This window comes from Melozone crissalis, unplaced genomic scaffold (assembly GCF_028551555.1).
Source record: "Melozone crissalis strain CALT ecotype California unplaced genomic scaffold, PUWL_Pcris_2 ptg000034l_1, whole genome shotgun sequence".
NCBI lineage: Eukaryota > Metazoa > Chordata > Aves > Passeriformes > Passerellidae > Melozone > Melozone crissalis.
This window is the reverse complement of record NW_026535812.1, coordinates 18173099-18193031: the sequence shown is the minus strand read 5'-3', so window position 1 is coordinate 18193031 and position 19933 is coordinate 18173099. Positions and strand designations below refer to the sequence as shown.

Genomic DNA, 19933 nt, shown 5'->3' with positions numbered 1-19933 from the left:
ACATGTGCTGAAGTTGTTCCCACCCCAAGGAATGTGAACTTGGCTCTGCAAACCAGGATGGCTAATGCTGACCCAAGGGTGGGGAGATGCAGGGTGCTTTGAGTGTGGACTTGGATACACTTTGGTGCCAGCTCTGGGATGGCTGCCCCAGGGATCTCTGCTCTGATGGAGTGCAGGATGCCAAAGTTTCTTCTCCAAACATCAGCATTTCTTTGACTAAAACACCAAAGTGATTATATACAACATTTTCCTGCCTGTCATATCCAGCCTAGGCAGAGAGTTCAGCATTTCTCTGAGCATCCATGCTCCACTGGCAGTTGATACCCAATCTTGTTTACACCCTCGTTAATTGGGGTATTATATTGTTTAGACCTTCCTTTCTTTGTGCTCTTGACAGAAACAGACACAGCAGATCTGAACCAAAGTACACTCAGCTCAACACACCATCCTTCACCACGGCCAGTAACAAAAACCTTTAGACAAAGTGCTGGGGAGCAGGACAAGCTGATAGCAGACACTTCCCTGTTCCCTTCTCCCAGCTTCCAGCGTGCCCCAGCAGCCACCCCGGGCAGTGCTGAGAGGCTTTGCCTGCAGCCATGACCACAGCCAGCCTGTCTGCCAGCAGCTCCCTCTGGCCAGAGCAGGTCAGCCCCACAGAGTGAAGCAGGACACTGTGCAAGAGGTGTTCCACAGGAATCTCGAGTAACCAGACCCAGCAAGGCTTTGAACTCAGAGCTGAGCTCTTCCCAGCTGTGCTTTGCTGCCTGCAACACTGAATACAAGGCAAGACATTTCATATGACAAGAAAAACTCAGATTAAAAAGTAAAAGAGACCCCAAACAAAATTGTAAATGTAGACTTGCAAAAATTACAGCATTATTTCTGAAATCTGTGTTTTGTCATTGATTTTCCTGAGTCACAAGATCTAAAATCCACTTGCTTTTATATTCAGACATTCAACTTTGTTTGTCCATCTTGGGTCTCACTACCATATGCAGCCTTAATCTGGTAGCCAGAATCTTACAGCAGTGCTGGCTCTTGGTGCATTCTTATCTACTTTATCACATTATAATTTAATGCTTCTGTATTTCTGCTTTTATGCTTTCATCTTGCTTCTTCCTCCTTTGATGTTCACCCTCTCCATCACTGCATACTAACCCTTTGTCTCACAGAGGAAATATTATTTATCAGAACAGGAAAAAAGCCACACAAAAACAATAAAGGGAGTAATTACAGTATCTTTTCAGAAAGTAATTATACGTAGTCAGTCAATTTAATTTCTATTCATATTTCTTTCTTTCCTCTAAAGTCTCTTCCTTGTACAGCTACCACAGGAACTTGCAAAGCTCTCTTTTCATGGATATCTACTAAACATTTATGCACAAGTACCCAAACCACAGCATTTTACGGTGTCATATAACATAATTAAGTAGAATAAAACCCCAGTTCTCCTGAATTCTCGTTCCCCACTAGGCCACAACTGAACAATATTTGAAAAAACAACAACATCCAACCAATGAATGATTTCACACATGAAAATCTCATGTAGCACAACAGATACAATACTCTTTTTCTTCAAGCCTGTAAGCTGCTGAAAGAAGTTCAGTTGATCATTTAAAACCAGTTCACACTTTGACCCTTGAGAGAAACTGGAAACAAATGTTATTTGCACTGTACACCAGTAAAAGACCCAACCAGCCAACCCAGAGGTTGCCTTGCCAATGCTGCCGTGGGAGCAATTTTTGGTGACGGCGTCTTTGGGCAGAGGAGCCACTCGTGTACACCAGAAAGGAGCATTTGGGTGAGATGCAGCAGCACTTTAGGAAACAGTGATGGATGGCACCACGGGATGGAGAGAACATTGTGGGAGTGCAGGAGACACATGGCCTGAGACCAAATGCTGCATGGGTGATTTTACCTTTGGGTGGAGCTCTGCGGTTGGAAAGACCTTGCAATGTGAATCGCTTTCTAGCAAGCGCTGTGCGCTCAAGGTTAAGGCTGCTGGAAGCATCAACTAGGAGAGAGAGGGAGAGGGAAGAGAAATAAGGAAGGAAGGGACAGCTGTTTAGCTTATGGGAAAGGAAAGGTTAGCACTGGATGACAACTCAAAAGAAATCAATAAATTTTGATTCAGTTCAAGCCTGAGCAAGAGCTAATCAATTGGAAAGGTGACATGAGGTCAGGGTGAGTAAACCAGCTGAACCAAACAGATCCCTGGGTTGAGTTTGGCTCACTGAGTTTTAATGGAGAACAACAACAAAACAAAACCAAAGAATAACAGGTGAAGGGAGGTAGCTCTCATCAAAGGAAAATACAATTTAGCAGCAAGCTATTGCCTTCTGTTATGGAAACACATCATTGGTTGGAGCAGTGACTTGTAAGGAGAAATAAGAGAAGAAGCCTTGCAGTACAGGACATGCAAGTGATGGGAGCAGTCTCACTTCTGCAATCCAGCACTGGCACTGAAGAGTGTGCCCTCACCAGTCCTGTGGCTGTACATCTTCAACCTTACCTGCTGAAACCTTTCTAAAGCCTCTGGAGCTGGCAGAGTCATGCAATTATCTCCTGATTTGCTGGGATGTAAGGGTGCCATGCCAGCAAAGCTCACATGCCAGGCTCCTGCATGAATAATCAGCCATGCTGTCTGACAGCTGCCTCTGCAGAGATCACAGAAGGATGGAGGTCCTGAGGCTCTGGGCTTGAAAGATACTCAGTTACTCACATTGCAGGAAACAGGACCTAGCTCAAACCCCCAGATTCACACATTCCTGCCAAATCCTCCATCTGCTCCTTTCTTGGTGTGGACAGATAACACCCAGAAGGTTTATGGCAAGGGAGCAGGAGAAAAACCATGTGTTGGGTACCTGCTTCTGAGCCTTGGGATTTAACCAATAGATTTTCCTCCTCTTTAGTTCACACACTATCACATGAAAATCTTTAGAAGGACAAATGAAGACCAAAAGTACAAAGGGAACACAAAGAGATAGTGAATCCACACTGACAGACAAGCAACAGACAGATTAGCTGTGCTTCCAAAGGAAAGTGCATCCCATCACTTCCCGATTTGCAGCCAAGATAATCTAAGACCCAAGGTGCCTGCATGCATAGTGGGGTGTGAGAGGAACAGATTTTAACAACACAGAAGGATAATGTCACTGTGGTTCAGCTCCTTCTACCCAGTGCCAGCTCTGGGCCAGGCAGGTGCATCTGGTGAGGAGCTGCTCCCAAGCAGTGGCTTCTGCTGTGGGGCTGCCTTTGGCTTCCAAACAGTCTGTGTCGGCCATTCCCTGCTCCCACTGCCAGGCAATCCCTGTACAGATACTGTAGCTTATAAAGAATTCAAAAACTGGCACATAAAATATATTTACTTTCTGTTTTCTTAGGGCAAGAAAATCCAGAGATGTCAAATTATCAGAGAGTCCCACAAGGAGTACAGCAGTGCATGTGCAGAGGGGTGGGCTCCTGGGTTCTTCAGCTCTGAAATTGAATCACTTCACTGAGGGACCCCTTTGCTTTTCACAAGTCCCCACAGCCTCTCAGCACCAGCAAAGCATTTGACACCGGTCTTTGAAGTCATGTTGTCTCCACCTGAGTCATACAAACCTTTTCCTTCATTCTGCAGGTATACCAAATAACCCTGGAAATTATTTCCAAGCATAATAAGAACCAGCGGGTTGAAGGAGAGCCTGCAGTGCACACTTGTGTCAAAGAAAGCCAGCAGCATCCTGGGCTGCACTGGGCAGAGCTGTGCCAGCAGCTCCAGGGAGGTGATGTGATGTTTCCCCTCATCTCAGCACAGAGAGACCCTCCTGCAGTGCTGTCCTGTCCTGGGCACCTCCAGTGAATCTAGTGAGGATCATTAAGGGATTGCTGACACGAGGGGAGAGTAAAAAAAGAGCTGTGACTGCGCAGCCTGGAGAACAAAAGGCTCAGGAGGATCTTATAAAATAAAGAAATGGAGCCAGATGCTTCTCAGTGGAGCCCAGTGAAAGGATGAGAGAGGCAGCAGGCACAAATTGAAATATGGGAAATTCCATTTAAAAATGTGAGAAACCCTTTTTACTGTGAAAGGGGTTAAACCTAGGACAGCGTCCCCATGGCAGATTATGGAGTCACCATCCTTGGAGCTGTTCAGAACCCAACTGGACTTGGCTGTGGGCACCTTGCTGCAGCTGACCCTGCTTTGAGCAGGGCAGTCAGAGAAGGGGGTTCCCAGAGGATCCTGCAGGATTTGCTCCTGTTTTATTTCAAGGCAGTGACTCCACCGGTCAGGTCCACACAAAACACTGATTTACATGTAGAAAACTCTGCCACAGCCACTTATCAATAAGAATAACAAAACTGAAATAATTTGTCAATAGTATCCTCCCCTTCTGTACTGCAGAAACTCCCCAATGTTTTAAAATAATGTGTTCACATTAACTACACCGATATTGGAAGCATTTTACAGGCAGTAGGTGGCACAAAAGAGACAGTTTTGGCAGAGCCCCAGGCTGTGTGCCGAGTGTTGGGACATTTTTGGGTTCAGTCCCCTGCAGAGCCCCAGGTGCCTCACAGAACACAAACTCGAGTTTTGGCGGGACATGTGGAGCTGGAGAGCATTTTGGTGGCTCTGCGGAGCGAGGTTTGCAGCTCAGGATGCACAGGGCACCCGAATCCCCAAAGAATGGACTCACTGCCCAGCCCTGCAGGAAGAGCCACCCAGCAGAGGATGAGGATGCTCTGGGCTGAGCCAGTGGGACCCCAGCCAGAGCCCTGAGGAGCTGCTCATGGGAAAGCAGAAGGCAGAAGAATGACAATCAGCAGGAATGTGAGCCCCGTTCCCACACTCTAGAGTAAGCTGGACAGTTAGAAAACATCAGTAATCTTCTTGGAATTTTTTTAAGTTTCTAAATTTAAAAGGAAAAGCTACTTTTCCACTTTTTGAATTAGAAAAAAAAAGTCTAAATATTTTAAAAATAAAATTTTACTGAAAAAAAATTTAAGATTGGGTTTTTAAATGAAGAATCTGTAACTTTTTCCAGCATGAAAACCTACTGCAATTAAAAATCTTTTGGTGAATAGCCTTTCTTTTCCAAGAGAGACATTCCATTTTCTTTTTAAATGTCTTTATTTATAATGAGGGTGTTACTTTATGCCTCATTTGGGTATTAATCTCTTAAGACTTCACAATTTTCTTTTTTATATTAGTAGAAAATTCTTTGTTCAACATTAATAAATACTGCCTAAAAGAGAAACTGCTATCAAAAGATTTTCTCTTCCTGCTGTCAGATGAGATTCCATTTCTTTATAGTGTTTATTTTAACTTCTGTTGTATAGAAGACCTATTGTGCTTATGGGCTCAAATAATGGAGGGACTTTCTGTGACTGCCTGTGGGTTTATTTACTGTACACCTGGGGAGAATTGATATACACAGAGGAGGCAAAAAACTCTCCTTGACTTAAACAAAGAAATCAGTTAGCAAAGTCTGTAGAAAAAAATTTAAATTAAGTATGTCTAGAAATCAACTTCACCAGGATGCAGAAGGTTAAAACACATATGCTATTGTCCCCTAAGTTCTATTTTTAAACACAAGTTGTAAAAAGAGCACTATAAAGCATCAAAACTCAGACTTAAAAACCCTAAACTGGTGATGCCTTTTGGTGCTCACAAATTTTCATGGTACAGTCATTCAGCTTTGTAGCATTGGTTTTTTGATGTTGGGTTAAAACAACGTAGATCTAAATTATCCTCATCAAACTTCAGAAATATGTGCAAATATAAAAATATTACCCTTTGGAAGCAAAAGCTCTGTGAGAACTCCTACCTCTCTTTTGTCTGGCGCTGGGACTGGAATTCCTGTTTTTATTGTTAGATGCATCCACATTTGACATCTCAGATTTGTTTTCATATATACTTGATGACTTCCTGCTATACCTTGGGACAAAAGAAATACAAAAATAGTAACATTCCTGTTAACATCTAATAAAGCACTGAGCACTAAGCATTCTTATTTACCCTCAAACATGGAAGCCTAAGGAACAAAGGACTGGTTTTAAAATGCTGTCTGGTACAAAAGCCTGCAGCTGTGCAGGCATATGTGGTGGGAAAAACCCATCCTGCCTCCTCTGCACACCACACAGTGAGGGATGTGGATTCATCAGCGTTGAGAAGGGAAAAATGGAGAAACAAGCTGGCTGTCTGCAAAAATTCTTTTTGCAAGTGCAGCAGATTTGAAAGGTTGGAGTGGGAAGCCAGGTAAGAAGAGACAACCCAGATTTTCCTTCTTTTGCAGCATAAATACATTTGTCTCCAGGAGAGAAATGGATACTGGATGGTCACATAGAGGTCACACCATGCATAAGCAACATATGAATTCTATTGGCTTCCCCAACTTCTGTTTCTTCTGCTCTTTGGAGTATGAATCCCAGTGGGATATCCCTGTCTGCAGCTGAATCACAAATGGGAGGATCCACCTTGACAAAGCTGCTCAGGTACTGCCTTGGGTAATGGGACTGAGGCCCCTGTCCCAGGTTTGTTGGACATTCAAACTGCAAGGTTTTCTTGTGGTTCTTTGCAAATGTCTGGTGATTTAATTTGGATGTTTGACTGTTATTTTTGGCAGACTGCTCCACACAAATCACTGTATCTACACATTTGAAATACTCTTTGCCAAAGCTCTTGTTATTGACACGTATCAGCAATTAAACTGCTGCTTGCAAATAACACGTGAACTGCTGTAAGGGAAGGTTCAAGATACATCATTAACAACTTCAAAACATTTTAAATACAAGAGGTTTGTTAATACCTTTTCTAAATATAAAGTAGTCCAGGACTCATTGTTTTGCATTTGAACTTTTGACCTGTTTCTGATGGAATCTTAGCAAGGTCTCTGTTACCTCCTGTACTCCATCAAAATGTGATTTTGCAGCCTCATGTCGGGTACAAAATGGGGCTCAAAATAAACATGGGAGCAAATCCAAAGCACACTCACATTTCCTTATTCTTTTTTCTCTCTTCCCAGCTAGGCTGGGATAACTGTGAAACATGCAGCTGACAGAGTTAAAGATTTACAGCTGTGAGAAAGACACCAAGAAAACAAGAGCTTTTCTGAAACAGCATCTGCAGCCAAATTCCAAGAGTTTGTGTTTATCCATGTTCACAGGATATTTTTACATGGATGTATGACTGCATCAGTCATTTCCAACAAAGCAGATTGTTAAGCAGTTAGAACAATAGACTATTTAAATTTCATGTGTTTAAATAGATTAGAAAACAATACAAAGGGATCATTTCATTATCAATGAAATGCAGCAGCCATTCCTTGAGAGAGAGATACAGCAGCAATAGATACCACTGGGCATCCTATTTTAGGATTAAACAGTGCACTTTGTGGAAGAACTTGGGAAGAGAGAGAGAGAGAGAGAATTGAAATAGATTGAAGAGGAATTAGGGACACTCAGAAACTGCCTGTGTGTAGGACACTGGCTCTAAGTGTTCCTTTTCCCAACACCTCAGCTCCAATCCCAAGTCAGGCCTGCCTTATCTCATGGAATTGCAGTCCCAAGTGATGTTGGTGGCATGTAAACAGTAAAGGGGATAGTCTTTGTCATGGGACAGATACAGCTTGGGGAGGGGAACGCATCCTGCAAACAGATTTCCCCAATGTCACAGCAGAGGTTTGCTAACTCCCAACAAACAGCAGAGTCACTGTCACACATGGGCAGTCCAGGAGGAGGTGTCTGTTGGGTAGATAACATGGCAGTGATTGATCAGCCTCCTTCTGCTGGCAGAGCACTGGTGGTGCTGGCTGCTCTTTAGCAGATGCTGTCTCCTCTGCCTCCAGCACCTCTCACAGCTGGGGCTGCTTGGTCACACCAGCCATGAGCACAGGCTGTGCCACCTGGTGGCTGCTGCAGCCCAGCCTCTTCCTTCCCCTCCTTGTCTCCCCCAGCAATCCAGAGCAGGCTGCAGAAAGGGCTCCCCAGTCTGAGGAACTCTGGATCCACCATTTCACATCAACTCCCGCACAGTCAGCTTGTTGCTGCAATTCTTCTGCCCCAGCTTATCTTGGGGACACATATAATAACAGATAATGGCACACTCTGAACTTTGTGCCATTCATCACAGCCCAGAACATTGTTCTTTCATGAAGACTCACTGCATTCTTCCTCTTTCTATAATAACCCAGCACTTGGAGAAGGAGTATCTGACCTCTCTTTTTCTGGCACAGTTGGCAGAGTGAGGACAACACTTCATTTTTCCTTTGGATTAATCCACTCTAGGACAAATAGCTGATCACATGGCCTTTCTTCCTGGAGTTAATTTTCTGCTGACATATTTTGTCTATAATTTCTGCTCTGGAAAATCTCACTTTAAGAGCCTTATAAGAAGGACACACATCTGGGTTCTTCTGAAACATTTTTGTGATTGCACTTCATATCTTACTGGAATAATTTTCTCCTATCCCCAGGGTGGTTCTGCTGAAAGATTTTCATCCTTGAACCCTAAAAAAGGCAAAGCCTAGAGAAAATATGGAGCAGGATTAATAGCACTACATCTGTTTAATATTTCTTGCATTGACTTGTTCAACTCTCAAAGGCTGGCTGTTACCTGGGATCTCCTGGCTTGGCTGACCCTGCTAAAATTTTACAGTGAAATCCCATGCCAACTTACATTAAACTTGCCCAGCAACTGGGTCATTACAAAACTTTGCTGACAGCTCCATTTAAGATCCTGGAAATGTTCCAATATTTTTAACTAAACTTGAGTTAGTCTTTGAAATTAATTCTGCATTGTGATATAACTTCTCTCTTGAGCAAACCTTTATCTGTGTTTATTTATCTTTAAAGAATTTGAAGACAATTGAAGGAAGCTAAACACAAAAACCTATGAATTTATGTACTGCAAAAGCACAAATGCAAGACAAAACATGGCCCTGATATGTCAAGGCAGCTGTGATTACCTGCTTGCATTGGAGGAATCCATTGGTGCATGATACACACTCTCAGTGATTCTTTGGTGCAGTTGACTTGCTTCTGTTAAAAAAAAAAAAGTAAAAAGAAGCTGCTCCAAAATGTTTCAATTGCTTCTGTTTTATGTAGAAGGTGGGAGAGAGAAATAGGAGAGATTTCGACTGCCACTGCAATCAAAATGGAATGCTTGTACTTGAAGAGAAAGGCATATTAAGATCTTAATGAAATCTTTTAGCTCACCAAACAACTCACATTTTTTTCACCACAAAAGAGATTTCTTTCTCTACTACCTTCCCTTTTCTCAGTACCTCCTCCTAGCTAACTGCATGATATTGATCTGGAGAACGGATAATGGCCTTTTTCCCAGAATACAAGTTTTGTGGCTCACAGCTTTGTCTGGATTTAGCAACACATGTCCATCAGTCCTTTTGCATACTCAGCCACATCGCAGAATATATCCCTATCTCTCTGCAGAATGCTTTTGCTCAGCATCCTCAACAAACAGTAATCAGAAAATGGCATATATGCCATTTGTTCACTCTTTTTGCAGGGCCACAAGGTAGCAACAGACTTGTACTTTGCCCAGTAAATGCTGAGTGAAGAAAAATTATAAGACAGTTGCTCAGAGTCTGGACTTCAGGGCCAGAAGAGTCAGACATTGAGAAGTGAGGAAGCAATGGAAGGAGCTGCTTTCAAACTCATATTGCTGAGATCCCTGGGCTATTTCACTCTGAAAAAGATGAACCTCCTATCAGTGAAAGAGACACGACAAGGGGATGGGGCAGCACTGAAAGATTAAACTCAGGTAGTTTATTGGTGGGGTAGAAATGCCCATGCTGGCTCAGGAGTGGGAAGTAGCTCCATTCCTGGGTTTGGCAATTGATTCATGGCCTTACACAAATCCCTTAAGCTGTATCAGTAATTCCTTTGCCTGCATTCTTGGGGATTGATGGATCAAGGTGCTGCCCAAAGCCTTGTTGGCACTCCATGCTCACTGCAGTCTCTGACAGGGCTGGGTACACACCAAGTGTTTGGACACCAGTGACCCATATTTTAAACTATTTATCCCATCCTGTGGCCACCTTCTCTGCCCCTCGCTCATCCACCTCAGCTGGTTCCTTCCAACGTTCCAACCCCGTGTGCAACTCCTAACAACAGTCATTAAAAACAGCCAAAAAACCAAATATATCCCTCTTCCTTCTCCCATTGCAATGCTCAGTTATAAAAATATCCAGTCTTGGATTAAGGCCTCTTGTTTTGTGAGTCATTAAAAAAAGAAACTTTAAAACCACAGGACAAAGCATGTGCTTCCTGACAGCAGTTGTTGTAGTAAGGGGTTTGATTCATGTGAACATTTGGGAAAAGGCAATGGGAAGAGTTGCAATAGCATATGAGATACAATTTATATCCTCTGACTGCTGTTCTGCTGGATTCACAATAAATAAAGGAAAGCTTGACTATATTCACAGAGTAGAATGAAAGTCACCCTTGGATGGTCTCGAGACCATACTGAATAAAGTCTTGAGTAACCTTGTTTGACCAATAACTGACTCTGCCCTGAGCTGGACCTTGGACTGGGATGTCCTGACATCCCTTGAAAGCTGAAATATTCTAGAATGGTATGATCTTAGTGCAAAACAATAAAGAACATCAAAATAGAAATGTTTCAATCAGTCTTGATTCCTGTATATTTTTCTCTGGAAAATGCAAAGCAACTCTAATACCTTATAGGTCTTGTATGCTATAGAGGTTTCACTAATGCTCATCTGGGTAACATACAAGCCTAATTTCCTTTGCCTAGAAACACAAATAGAGGACTAGCACTCTATCCTATTAAATATGTACATTTTCTCCATTAGCACCTCTTTGTGGTAGCCTAAGTAACCAGCTTTTATACTTCAGAAGCAAATACTACAAACCATATCAGAAAGTCTCTAGATCCAGTCCTGAAACTGCACTAACAAGAATCTTGAGGTCTTTCCTCAGCAGTTCCTGATGAACTAATCACAGTAAAATTCAGAATAAAAAGGAGAAAGGATGAAGGAAAGATCAGTAACACAAGTCCAGAGCAGTAAACATCGTAAATAAGTGTATTGTTATGGGTTGGATTCAATTGCTAATGTTCATAATTGTTTCCTTGTACCTAAGGAGGATGCAAGAACTCATTGTCTTTGTGAAACAGGCAATTAAAATAAAGGTGACCTCCAAAGTTAAAGCACAGACACAAGTTTCTACCTTGGACAAAGTCTGCTTAGGAATTTGAAGGATGTGGGTGGAGAGGCTTTGCTGACCTTTGCTTTAAAGAGAGATGAGTGTATAAAAGAAACAGAAACTGACAGACCAAGGTGAGAGGCAATGCCAAGATTCAGGAAAAGTCTGTAGGGTTTTTTGTCCTAAGAGAATAAATAGAGTAGCATCTATGATAGCTATCATCACTATGTTCTTTTGCTATCTGAAATAACCTGACTGGATTTTGTCTGTCTGGGGTTCAATATCTTATATATAAAAGGGTGTCATTATTTTAGTTATTTAGGAGGCTTCAGTTATTGACAGTGTTGAACACATCACAAACCACCTTCATAGTGACATCTCTGTGAGAGAGGGAAATGTCATGAACCATGTTCTACAGGGAGGTCACTAAGATGGAAAGATGGGACAACTGACATTTAGAACATAAGGTGGGGGGTGACTAGATTTGAAACAAAAAACCCTTAAAGCCCAAACAAAACAAAGCAAAGACTAAAACAGAGGAGCATTTGCTGTGTCCAGTCATGGGTGTGGAAGGAGACCTTTCGATCCAGGAGACACGGAGTGCACACCCCTTCTCCTCACATGCTGAGGTAAAAGGATGCTGCTGGAGTTGTGGCTTGAGAGGGACAACAGAGGAAAACCATGTTCCTTGGACTAACTGTGAATGGAATAGTTATCCCTGTCACTTCTAAAAGTCCAAGAAATTTTCTTTAATCAGGACATGGCTTTAATCCCAGCAATGCAGTAACTGCCCAGCTGGTCCTCGCTGGCTTCACTGGGGGTCCTGGCTGGCACAGAGGCTGTCCCAGCCCCATTTTGTCACACACAGCTAGAGGGGAAGGACACATTGCCAGCTGCTGCTCTGTGAGCCCTACCTCTGCATGCCTCCAGCTGTCCTGTCAGGACTTTGCGGATCTCTGAAATCCAGGTGTTCTTCAGCTCAACAGAAGATGCCTGAGAACAAAGAGGACAAGGCAAAGCAGATCCAGTTAAAACATGCTGCCAATCACTGGGCTGCCCTGACCTACACTGGCTCTCAGCTTTGCCAAGGACTGGAACACTGTGGCCAGCTTTGAGCAAAAGAGACACTCCTCAACATAGAAAAGTTACTACAAATCCAAAGTCCTGTCCTTGCTTTTCCAGCATTCCAAGGAATTTTCTAGTACTTTATTTCTTCTTTTGGCCAAAATCCTGACCATTTTCACAATAAATTAGCAATTTCAGTGCCTTTGAAAGTGCTTCACCAATAAAGCTCTCAATGGCTATTGCTTCTGGAGTGTACAGGACAGTGAACATTCTTAAAAACAACTCACTTGAAAGGAAGTATAGCCCTTGGAGACAAAAAGAATTGTCATTACCTGAATGATATAGACTTCTTCTCTGCCATTATACCAGATCTCAAACTTCTTATTATCCCCTTTTACGTTTTCTGTAATGCCCACAGTGCTCATCTGTTTCAAAATAGAAAACAAGAAGCTGGAATCTGGAAAATATCAACAGTCTTTAAACTTGATCCTCTGAGGAGCATTTTTAAAAGGCTGCATTCACTTCTGGCACCTTTGGGAGTCATTAAAAGTAAAATTCAGAGCATGTTATTTCTCAGTATCTAATTTGTCATTTGTCTTTTTGATTGCTAAAGGGAAAAAGAATGTTCAAAATTAACCCAAGCTAAAGTCTGATCTTGAATTTATCCTCTTTTCTTTTATTGCTTGATCTGTGGATCAGTTTTCAACTCCATTCTGGCTCTTGTTCACCTTGATAAATTTTCACTTTTAGGACAGTTTTTTTCACTTGCTATCACTGACCTGTTGAGATGGGAGAGAAAGAGGGATGGAATAGGGCTTTGTGAGATTTAATAACCAGTCTGCAAATCCAGAAGACACAAAAAACCTGAAGAAAAAAATTTCTAGATTTCTTAAATGAAAACTTCTTAATCACAGTCTTGAAGTTCAGCTGCTACTAACCAGCTTCTCATCTTATTACTGTAATTGCTGATGCCTCTTGTTCACATCCACATCCGCATTAATTTAAAGATTTAGACAGTGTTATGCCACCATTCCTTCTATCTCTACAGGAAGAAACTTGAAATACTTATATGAATTGATTCAAGCCTTGAAACAGGTTCTGTTACAATTCCTGTCTGGGTACCCTGAAATAAGTTTGGAACATTGCACTTGATGATCTGTGTTAGCTGGTTGAAGTCACAAGTGTCACACCAATGTGCTTAGAGGGAAAATGTGGCCTGCTTGTGATTGCCACCTTAAAATGTCCTGACTCATATCTGGAAATTTCACTCTTGCAAATAAAAGGGCACTTCTACTGCACTGATTCATCTGTAGGTGTTATTGCCACAGAAAATACTAGCTCAGCTGTGCCAATGGTAAAACTTGCCATAGAACTGCACCTGGAGGACGCCTGTAGGCAGAGCAATGACAGATGCAGGTCCATTCAGTCTGGCTTCTCTTTATGGATGCCGGCCAAGATCACACAAGGCGCCCCTTTGTGTCAAGTTGCAAAGAGCAAGGCTCACATCTGCAGTTGCAGGATAGCTTGGTGTGTCTCCAGTCCAAAACTAAATGGGAGCTGTCATTTATTCAGGGGTGCAAGACAGCTTCTTCAAATCCCCATGTGGGCACATCCCTGCCTGTGAGAACACCAGACTTATCTCCCTTCCCCATCATTACTGCACTTATTACCTTTAATGAATTTTTAAAGCTGTATGAAGCTGTCTTCTCATGGCCATCGGTGTTCTCCTCCCGTTTCTTGCAGAAAAGCAGCATCTTTGTATAGAGGAAGAGGTGTCTCTGCATGGGTTTGAACCTAGCCAAGTCCTTCACCTTGTTGTGCCCCTTCTTGTGGTCAGTCCATACGTTGAAGGAACCCTGCATCAACAGCTTGCCAAGCTCACTGACATCCCCCTAGCAAGCAAGGAAAAGAGAGAGCATAGATCACACTCAAACCAGGGTAGACCCAGGCACAATTCATTCCTCTGCTGGTGTTTGAGGTTCCAGGCAGAGGCATCCCTTCTGCTGGAGAATGCACATGTCCCCTTGCTAAGCCGGTGTGGTTTCTTCCCACAACCATTAACCCACTGGTTTCCATGTCCATAATTCCCAGTTTGTCTCCCCACACATAGCTAGCATTTAAGATCCACCTCAGGATCTCTCTGGATGTGACACACAGGCTGTCCCCTCTGGTGACCTCAGAGGAACCTTCTGCTGACAAAAACTGTGTTTCAAGGCCCCTGACTCCAAGGCAGTAGGAAGGGCCAGTGCAGCCCAATACCCAAACAAAGGCTTTGGCTCTGGAAGATTTAGTTTCAGTTTCCAATCTTGTGCAAGCTTCCTTCATCCCTGGGCAAAACCTTGAAAGAGCTCAGATGCCTGAAGTCACAGATCAGTGCCTAGAGCTGTGTAGGTATGTAATTCCCTCCTGTTTCAAAATAGTCTTTACAAGCTTTGTCAATAATTTCTTGGCTCACCATCTGCAAACTATGCAACACTGCACAGCCCTGGGCAAAGAGGGAGTGAATGCACCAAGGAGCCATAAAAGTACCTGAGGGAGAGTGAAGCTAGGCAGGAACAAGACCTTTCTAAATTAAAGCTCTTGTCTGAAGGGAAACTACTTCAATTGATATAAATATTTAGCTCAGATGCCACCAGAACAATCCCACATTAAAAGTGGAGGAATGTGTGTATATAAGACATGGCAATGCCTATATGCTAATGGGATTCAACAAATTATGATAATCATAACTATCTTAACACAAGTTTTCCTAGGAATGCTTTGTATAATAAGTTGAGGGAATAAGCCCAGTGCATTATTAAAGTACTTACTTTCAACATTTGCATGTTCTGTCGATTATAAGGTGAAGATGTTGGCTCCAAGTGGGAATGTCTCATTGCTTATACTAAGAATTGCAACCTGCTCTCCCTCTCTCCCTCTCACTCCCCCTCCTCTACCCTACATTCAACTGCAAAACCAGAGCTTTATTAGGTACTTCTACACTCCATATCAGTGTATTATTAGACTCTCCAAACCATTCAGAAAACCTCAGCAATTTAGATAATTCTGTCATCTCTAATATATAGATCTGGATCTTGTCTTTGTGCATACAGGACTGGAGGTGTTTGTATTTATATGTGCATGTAGGTATAAACTGCAAGCATGTGAAAAGCACATGGATATGCAAAGCTAAATTATAAAAAAAAAAAAAAAAAAAAACCAACAAAAAACACAAGCATATTTTCTACATGGTTCTGACAATGGTGAGAGGCTCCTGTCACTCCAGGCACTGTCCAATACAGCACTGAGATCCAGAAGCTCAGTTCAACTCTTGTGACAAGTCTGTCTTTCCAACCTTGAATCCCTTGGGATTGGGATAATAGTGAGTGAAGTGAGAGACAAGAAAGAGACAGACAGGGATGGCAGACTGCAGCAATCCCACAGCAGATTTTGAATATTAGCCCACAAGCACTGCACTGTCTTCAGTGTAGGCAGCAAATAGGAGGACACTGTTTCTGGTAATTTCTGCTAGTGGACAGCAATATTTTATCCTAAAGGAAGTTTATTGAAAGTGGAGGATTTGATCACTATCTCAAATATAATTATTCCCTTTTTTTTTTTTTTTGTGGTTTTACCTAAAAATAAAAAACATACATCAATCCATCCCCAGACTTACATGTTAGCAATTTCTTACACAAGAGTTCAGCTCCCCAAATCTGCATGTGCCCAAGTCCAAGAAACAGAAAGTGCAGTTGGGAGCATTCACCAGCTGTCCCAAAACCTGCTTCCCTACTGCCATAATACCCCTCTCTGAAAGGTTTTCCAGGCAAGTATTTCTATCATGGCTGTGTGGGAAAGACTCCACAAGATGGAGTGTGGTTTCATTGTCTATGGGAGGTGTTTACTTGGCACCACAGCTGAGCACCTGGGACAGGTGGAACAAGGAGAAGAAGTTACTTGGTACATCCTCTCTCACACTTTTACCCCATTTAAAAATCATGTAACAAAGCATCTCAGGAATGCTGTCAGCATTGGGCTAAACAGTGGCCATGTCCTACTCTGCCATGTCCTACTTTTGCAGCTCAGCTAAGAAAGCAGAGGCAAAAATCTAGTCCTTGGAGTTACTATCTGGTATTTCATGAAGGGCTGGAAAATTCAAAAGTAAAAGTCGAAAAGGAACAGGAATGTTTTGTTGAATTTCTGAGTACAAAACTACTCACACTTTAATGCAAGGAATAGACGAAAGGATGACCACAGCATTTATAGGGACAGGAATCTGGATAAATCCCCCCTACTCAGGATAGTATGTTACCTTTCTTGGAGAAGCTCTTCTTCCCTTCCCTTTACAGAACTGTTCTGAAATAAATTTTTTGGTGAATTGCTCTTAGTACATACATTTAAACTGAGAAATACAGGAGGAAAGCTACCTTTCTCTTTGAGAATTAATAAGAAACAGTGGAAATTGGGAGGTAGAAGGTGTGCTGTATCTATGATACAACCTTCCCATGTCCATGTTGACTGGTTCAAGTCTGCAATAATAATATACAGGCTCTAAAGAGTTTTTCTAAAATGAACTAAAAGGAGTCTCTGAGACACTCAGACTTAGCCATGACCAGAATGGATTAAGTATGTGCTTCTTTATTTGTCAGGTTTAGGAGATCTCAGATGGTATTTATGACCTGTGGTGTTTCTCTGATCCACAAGCACCACACCTGTTCAGTGTTTGCCAGTTCAATGAGGTGGCCACTGCTTCACCTTCAACCCAGTGCAGCCACTGCAGGCAAAACTCAAATTCTCATCTCAAATGTAATGCACAGTCCACATCTCCAGCTGTGTGCAGCAATGGATCTGTGACAAGCAGTTAAATGAGCAAGCAACTGTATTTATTTATAAAATCATGTTGGCAGCAGGCATGGGTTCCTCAGCTACCAGATGCAGATGCACTTGCACAAAAGAGAACTATAGAAATCAAAACTCCTGGGGCCATTCCCATCCTGATAACCAGAATAACTCTTCCCACTCAGACATTGTCTGTACAGACCTCAGCATCTTCTCAGGAAGTCAGATTTTGCACAAAATAGTTTTTCTGGATTAAAGCCTGTTACTGTGATGTAAGAATTCTTTGAACAATACTCAGTATATTGTTTCTTTCTTGACATTTTCACCCTGCAGCTATTTCAAAATGGGCAACCACATGATTCTCAGGCCTCATTTTGTCAGGCTTATTTCTCCTTTATGTGTCAATCACTTCCACTTCTCACTCAAGGGCTCATTTTATGTAGTCAGCACTAGTTCTTGAAAGTCATATGACTTCAATGGAGCTTCTGCAGAGACATACATTTGTGCCCTTTGATTTGTATCGTGGCTGTTATTTCACATTTCAGATAACAAGCTTGCCAATCACTGGCACAGATTCCATTACCCACTTTAAATGAAAGCCACATTTTTCTCCCTAAGTGCAAAAGATTTGAAAACACTTGAGTTGCATAGGAGCCACAAAGTTTCAGCAAATTTCTTAAGTTAGTTTTGCTACACTTGTACCTCTCACCTACAAATGAGTTTTGGGTGCAATTACTCAAAAGTCCTGCATTTGCCCCATTAAGCCCCCACATTCACACCCCAGCTCCACACGACAGGGGTGCTGAGATGTATTTTTGGTCATCACAACACACCTCTGAGTGCCACCCTTCAGGAATGTGGCACAGGCTCCATAAAGCACATCACCAGCCACAGGCACAGCATGGTCAGTGGTGACAGGAACATGGGATGGCTCAGAGCAGAGGAGGAGCAGCAGCAGTTACCTCATATCCTGTGATTGCTATCTGGTGCATGGAATCATTCACTGATTTGATGATATCAAGCACCGTGGCCAGGGCTTCTTCCAATTCAGCAGTGCCTTCTGAGTTCTTGCTGCACTTCAGCATTTCCTGGTTAAAAATAGATATGGGGAATACTTGAGAACCTCTGATACCAGAAGTTACTGTCAGACAATCCTCCTGGAATTTGTGTCGCATAAACAAAGTAGCAGAACTAGAGGAAAACAAAAGAGGAACAAAAAAACCAAAAAAACCCCAAACATGACATTCACCAGGGTGGTCACTGAGGACACACATTTTGATCTTTTGAACATTTTCAAGTTTAAAGGGTTCATTTAAGATGAGACAGGACCATTGTGACATATTTACAATGAACTCTTTGCATGCCATAGAATTACATCCAGGGGTTTTTTTCTTCACATCTGCTAGAAAAGAAACTCAGTATAATTATTTCAGGTGTTAGACAGTTCCCCATTTTCTTCTGCAATTAGTTGCACAATGTACTTACTACCACTGTTAAAAATACAAATTAATTTCTAGTCTGAATTTGGCAGGTTTGACATTCTGCATTTTGAGTTTGGAAATCTTTTAATCCAAAAGCTGAGGCACTTGTGTTCCTGTAAAATAGGGATGCAAAAAGGTAGTTCCTGCAAACCTCAATCAGCAGCAATCTGTCCTCAAGTGCTTGGTTAACCAGGGATTAGAAGGTAAAAGCAGGATGCATTCTGACAGTACCTGCCGCACATTTTCCAGAATGAGGATGGAGCTCATGAGATGTGAGCATGCTGCTTTTATCAGCATGAGCACATTAGCTAAACTGATTGAAACCAGAGGGTTGCAGTGATTGTGATCCAAAATTCAAATTCAGTCTGTCCACCACTCAAGGCACACAGCTTCTTAAACACCTGTTTGTCACAAATTTTTCCCTGGCTTCTATTTTTCTACACTTTTAAATGTTCCTGCAGCCAGGGAAGGAGTGCACCATCTTCCCAGACCTCATAAACCCTGACAAAGTAAATGCCAGTGCCAATGTGTTGTTGCTAAGTACGAAACTGGTCTGACCAGCTTCAAACCCCAATGGCTGAGACCTATTTTGCTTGAGAATTTTACTCCTTGATCTAATCTTGGGTATATTTACAGTCATATTTCAAATTAAAAGTAAAATCTGGTTTACTCTTGCTTTCCTGGAGACCTTGACTTTTTTTCCCCTTCTCACAGAATAGTTTCAAGAAACAGAGTTCAAATTTATTTCTGGACTATGTTGATGTAAATCTACTGGAATCAGTGATATTGCATCCTTGTCTATATCCATGTTCAATATTTGGATTCTATAGTTTTACATGAAGTCAATAAGCAGAAATACAAGAATGGCCAAGCAGGTCCTCCCATGGCTTATACTGGCACATTTTGAGCAGTGCCATAGTAACTATTAGCAAGTTAAATGGCAACCAAAAGTCTTCATTGCAAACTTCAATGCTAAATTTCATGAGAGTACATAACACCACTTTAAGCCCAGAGGCTTGAGAACAGCATGTAATTCACCTTCATGACCTTCCCACAGGGAAAGTCAGTAAATATTATTTTTAAGAACTGAGTAGATGGAGAGAGACATTTAGGCAACCAGCTTTAAAAAAAAAAAAATCATTGTTTTGAGTGTATATATTTTCTATTGCCTTCAGATCAGAATTTCAAGCATGGACCACTCATGGTTCCAACCAATCAAGAGTAAGTTCACATATTGACCTTATCGAAAAATGACAGACAATGTGTTCCTGGCTGTGTCTTTTAAAAAGAAGCAGGAGAGGGAGTGGCTCCCTCTGAAAGGTCTGAGTCACAACCATGGGAAAATATTACTTCAAGGAGCTGAAAGAGTTCTGTTAAACAGGGACAGATGTTACTGACAGGAT

The 19933-nt window shown here is 42.1% G+C and overlaps 1 protein-coding gene across 5 annotated transcripts in view; it reads right to left on the bottom strand.

Moving 5' to 3' along the window:
- The window catches only part of MCF2L2 (MCF.2 cell line derived transforming sequence-like 2), a 148491-nt gene that overhangs the window by 9414 nt on the left and 119144 nt on the right, over positions 1 to 19933 (bottom strand). For 4 of the 5 annotated variants that reach the window (XM_054282271.1, XM_054282272.1, XM_054282269.1 and 1 more), the window contains exons 21-27: positions 18012 to 18137; positions 13902 to 14123; positions 12564 to 12656; positions 12081 to 12159; positions 8946 to 9018; positions 5808 to 5917; positions 1919 to 2014 (exon numbers count right to left, since the gene is read on the bottom strand). In XM_054282271.1, coding sequence (XP_054138246.1) covers positions 1919 to 2014; positions 5808 to 5917; positions 8946 to 9018; positions 12081 to 12159; positions 12564 to 12656; positions 13902 to 14123; positions 18012 to 18137 — 799 coding nt within the window. The remainder of the gene's footprint in view (positions 1 to 1918; positions 2015 to 5807; positions 5918 to 8945; positions 9019 to 12080; positions 12160 to 12563; positions 12657 to 13901; positions 14124 to 18011; positions 18138 to 19933) is intronic. The other variant, XM_054282273.1, reaches the window with a different exon arrangement.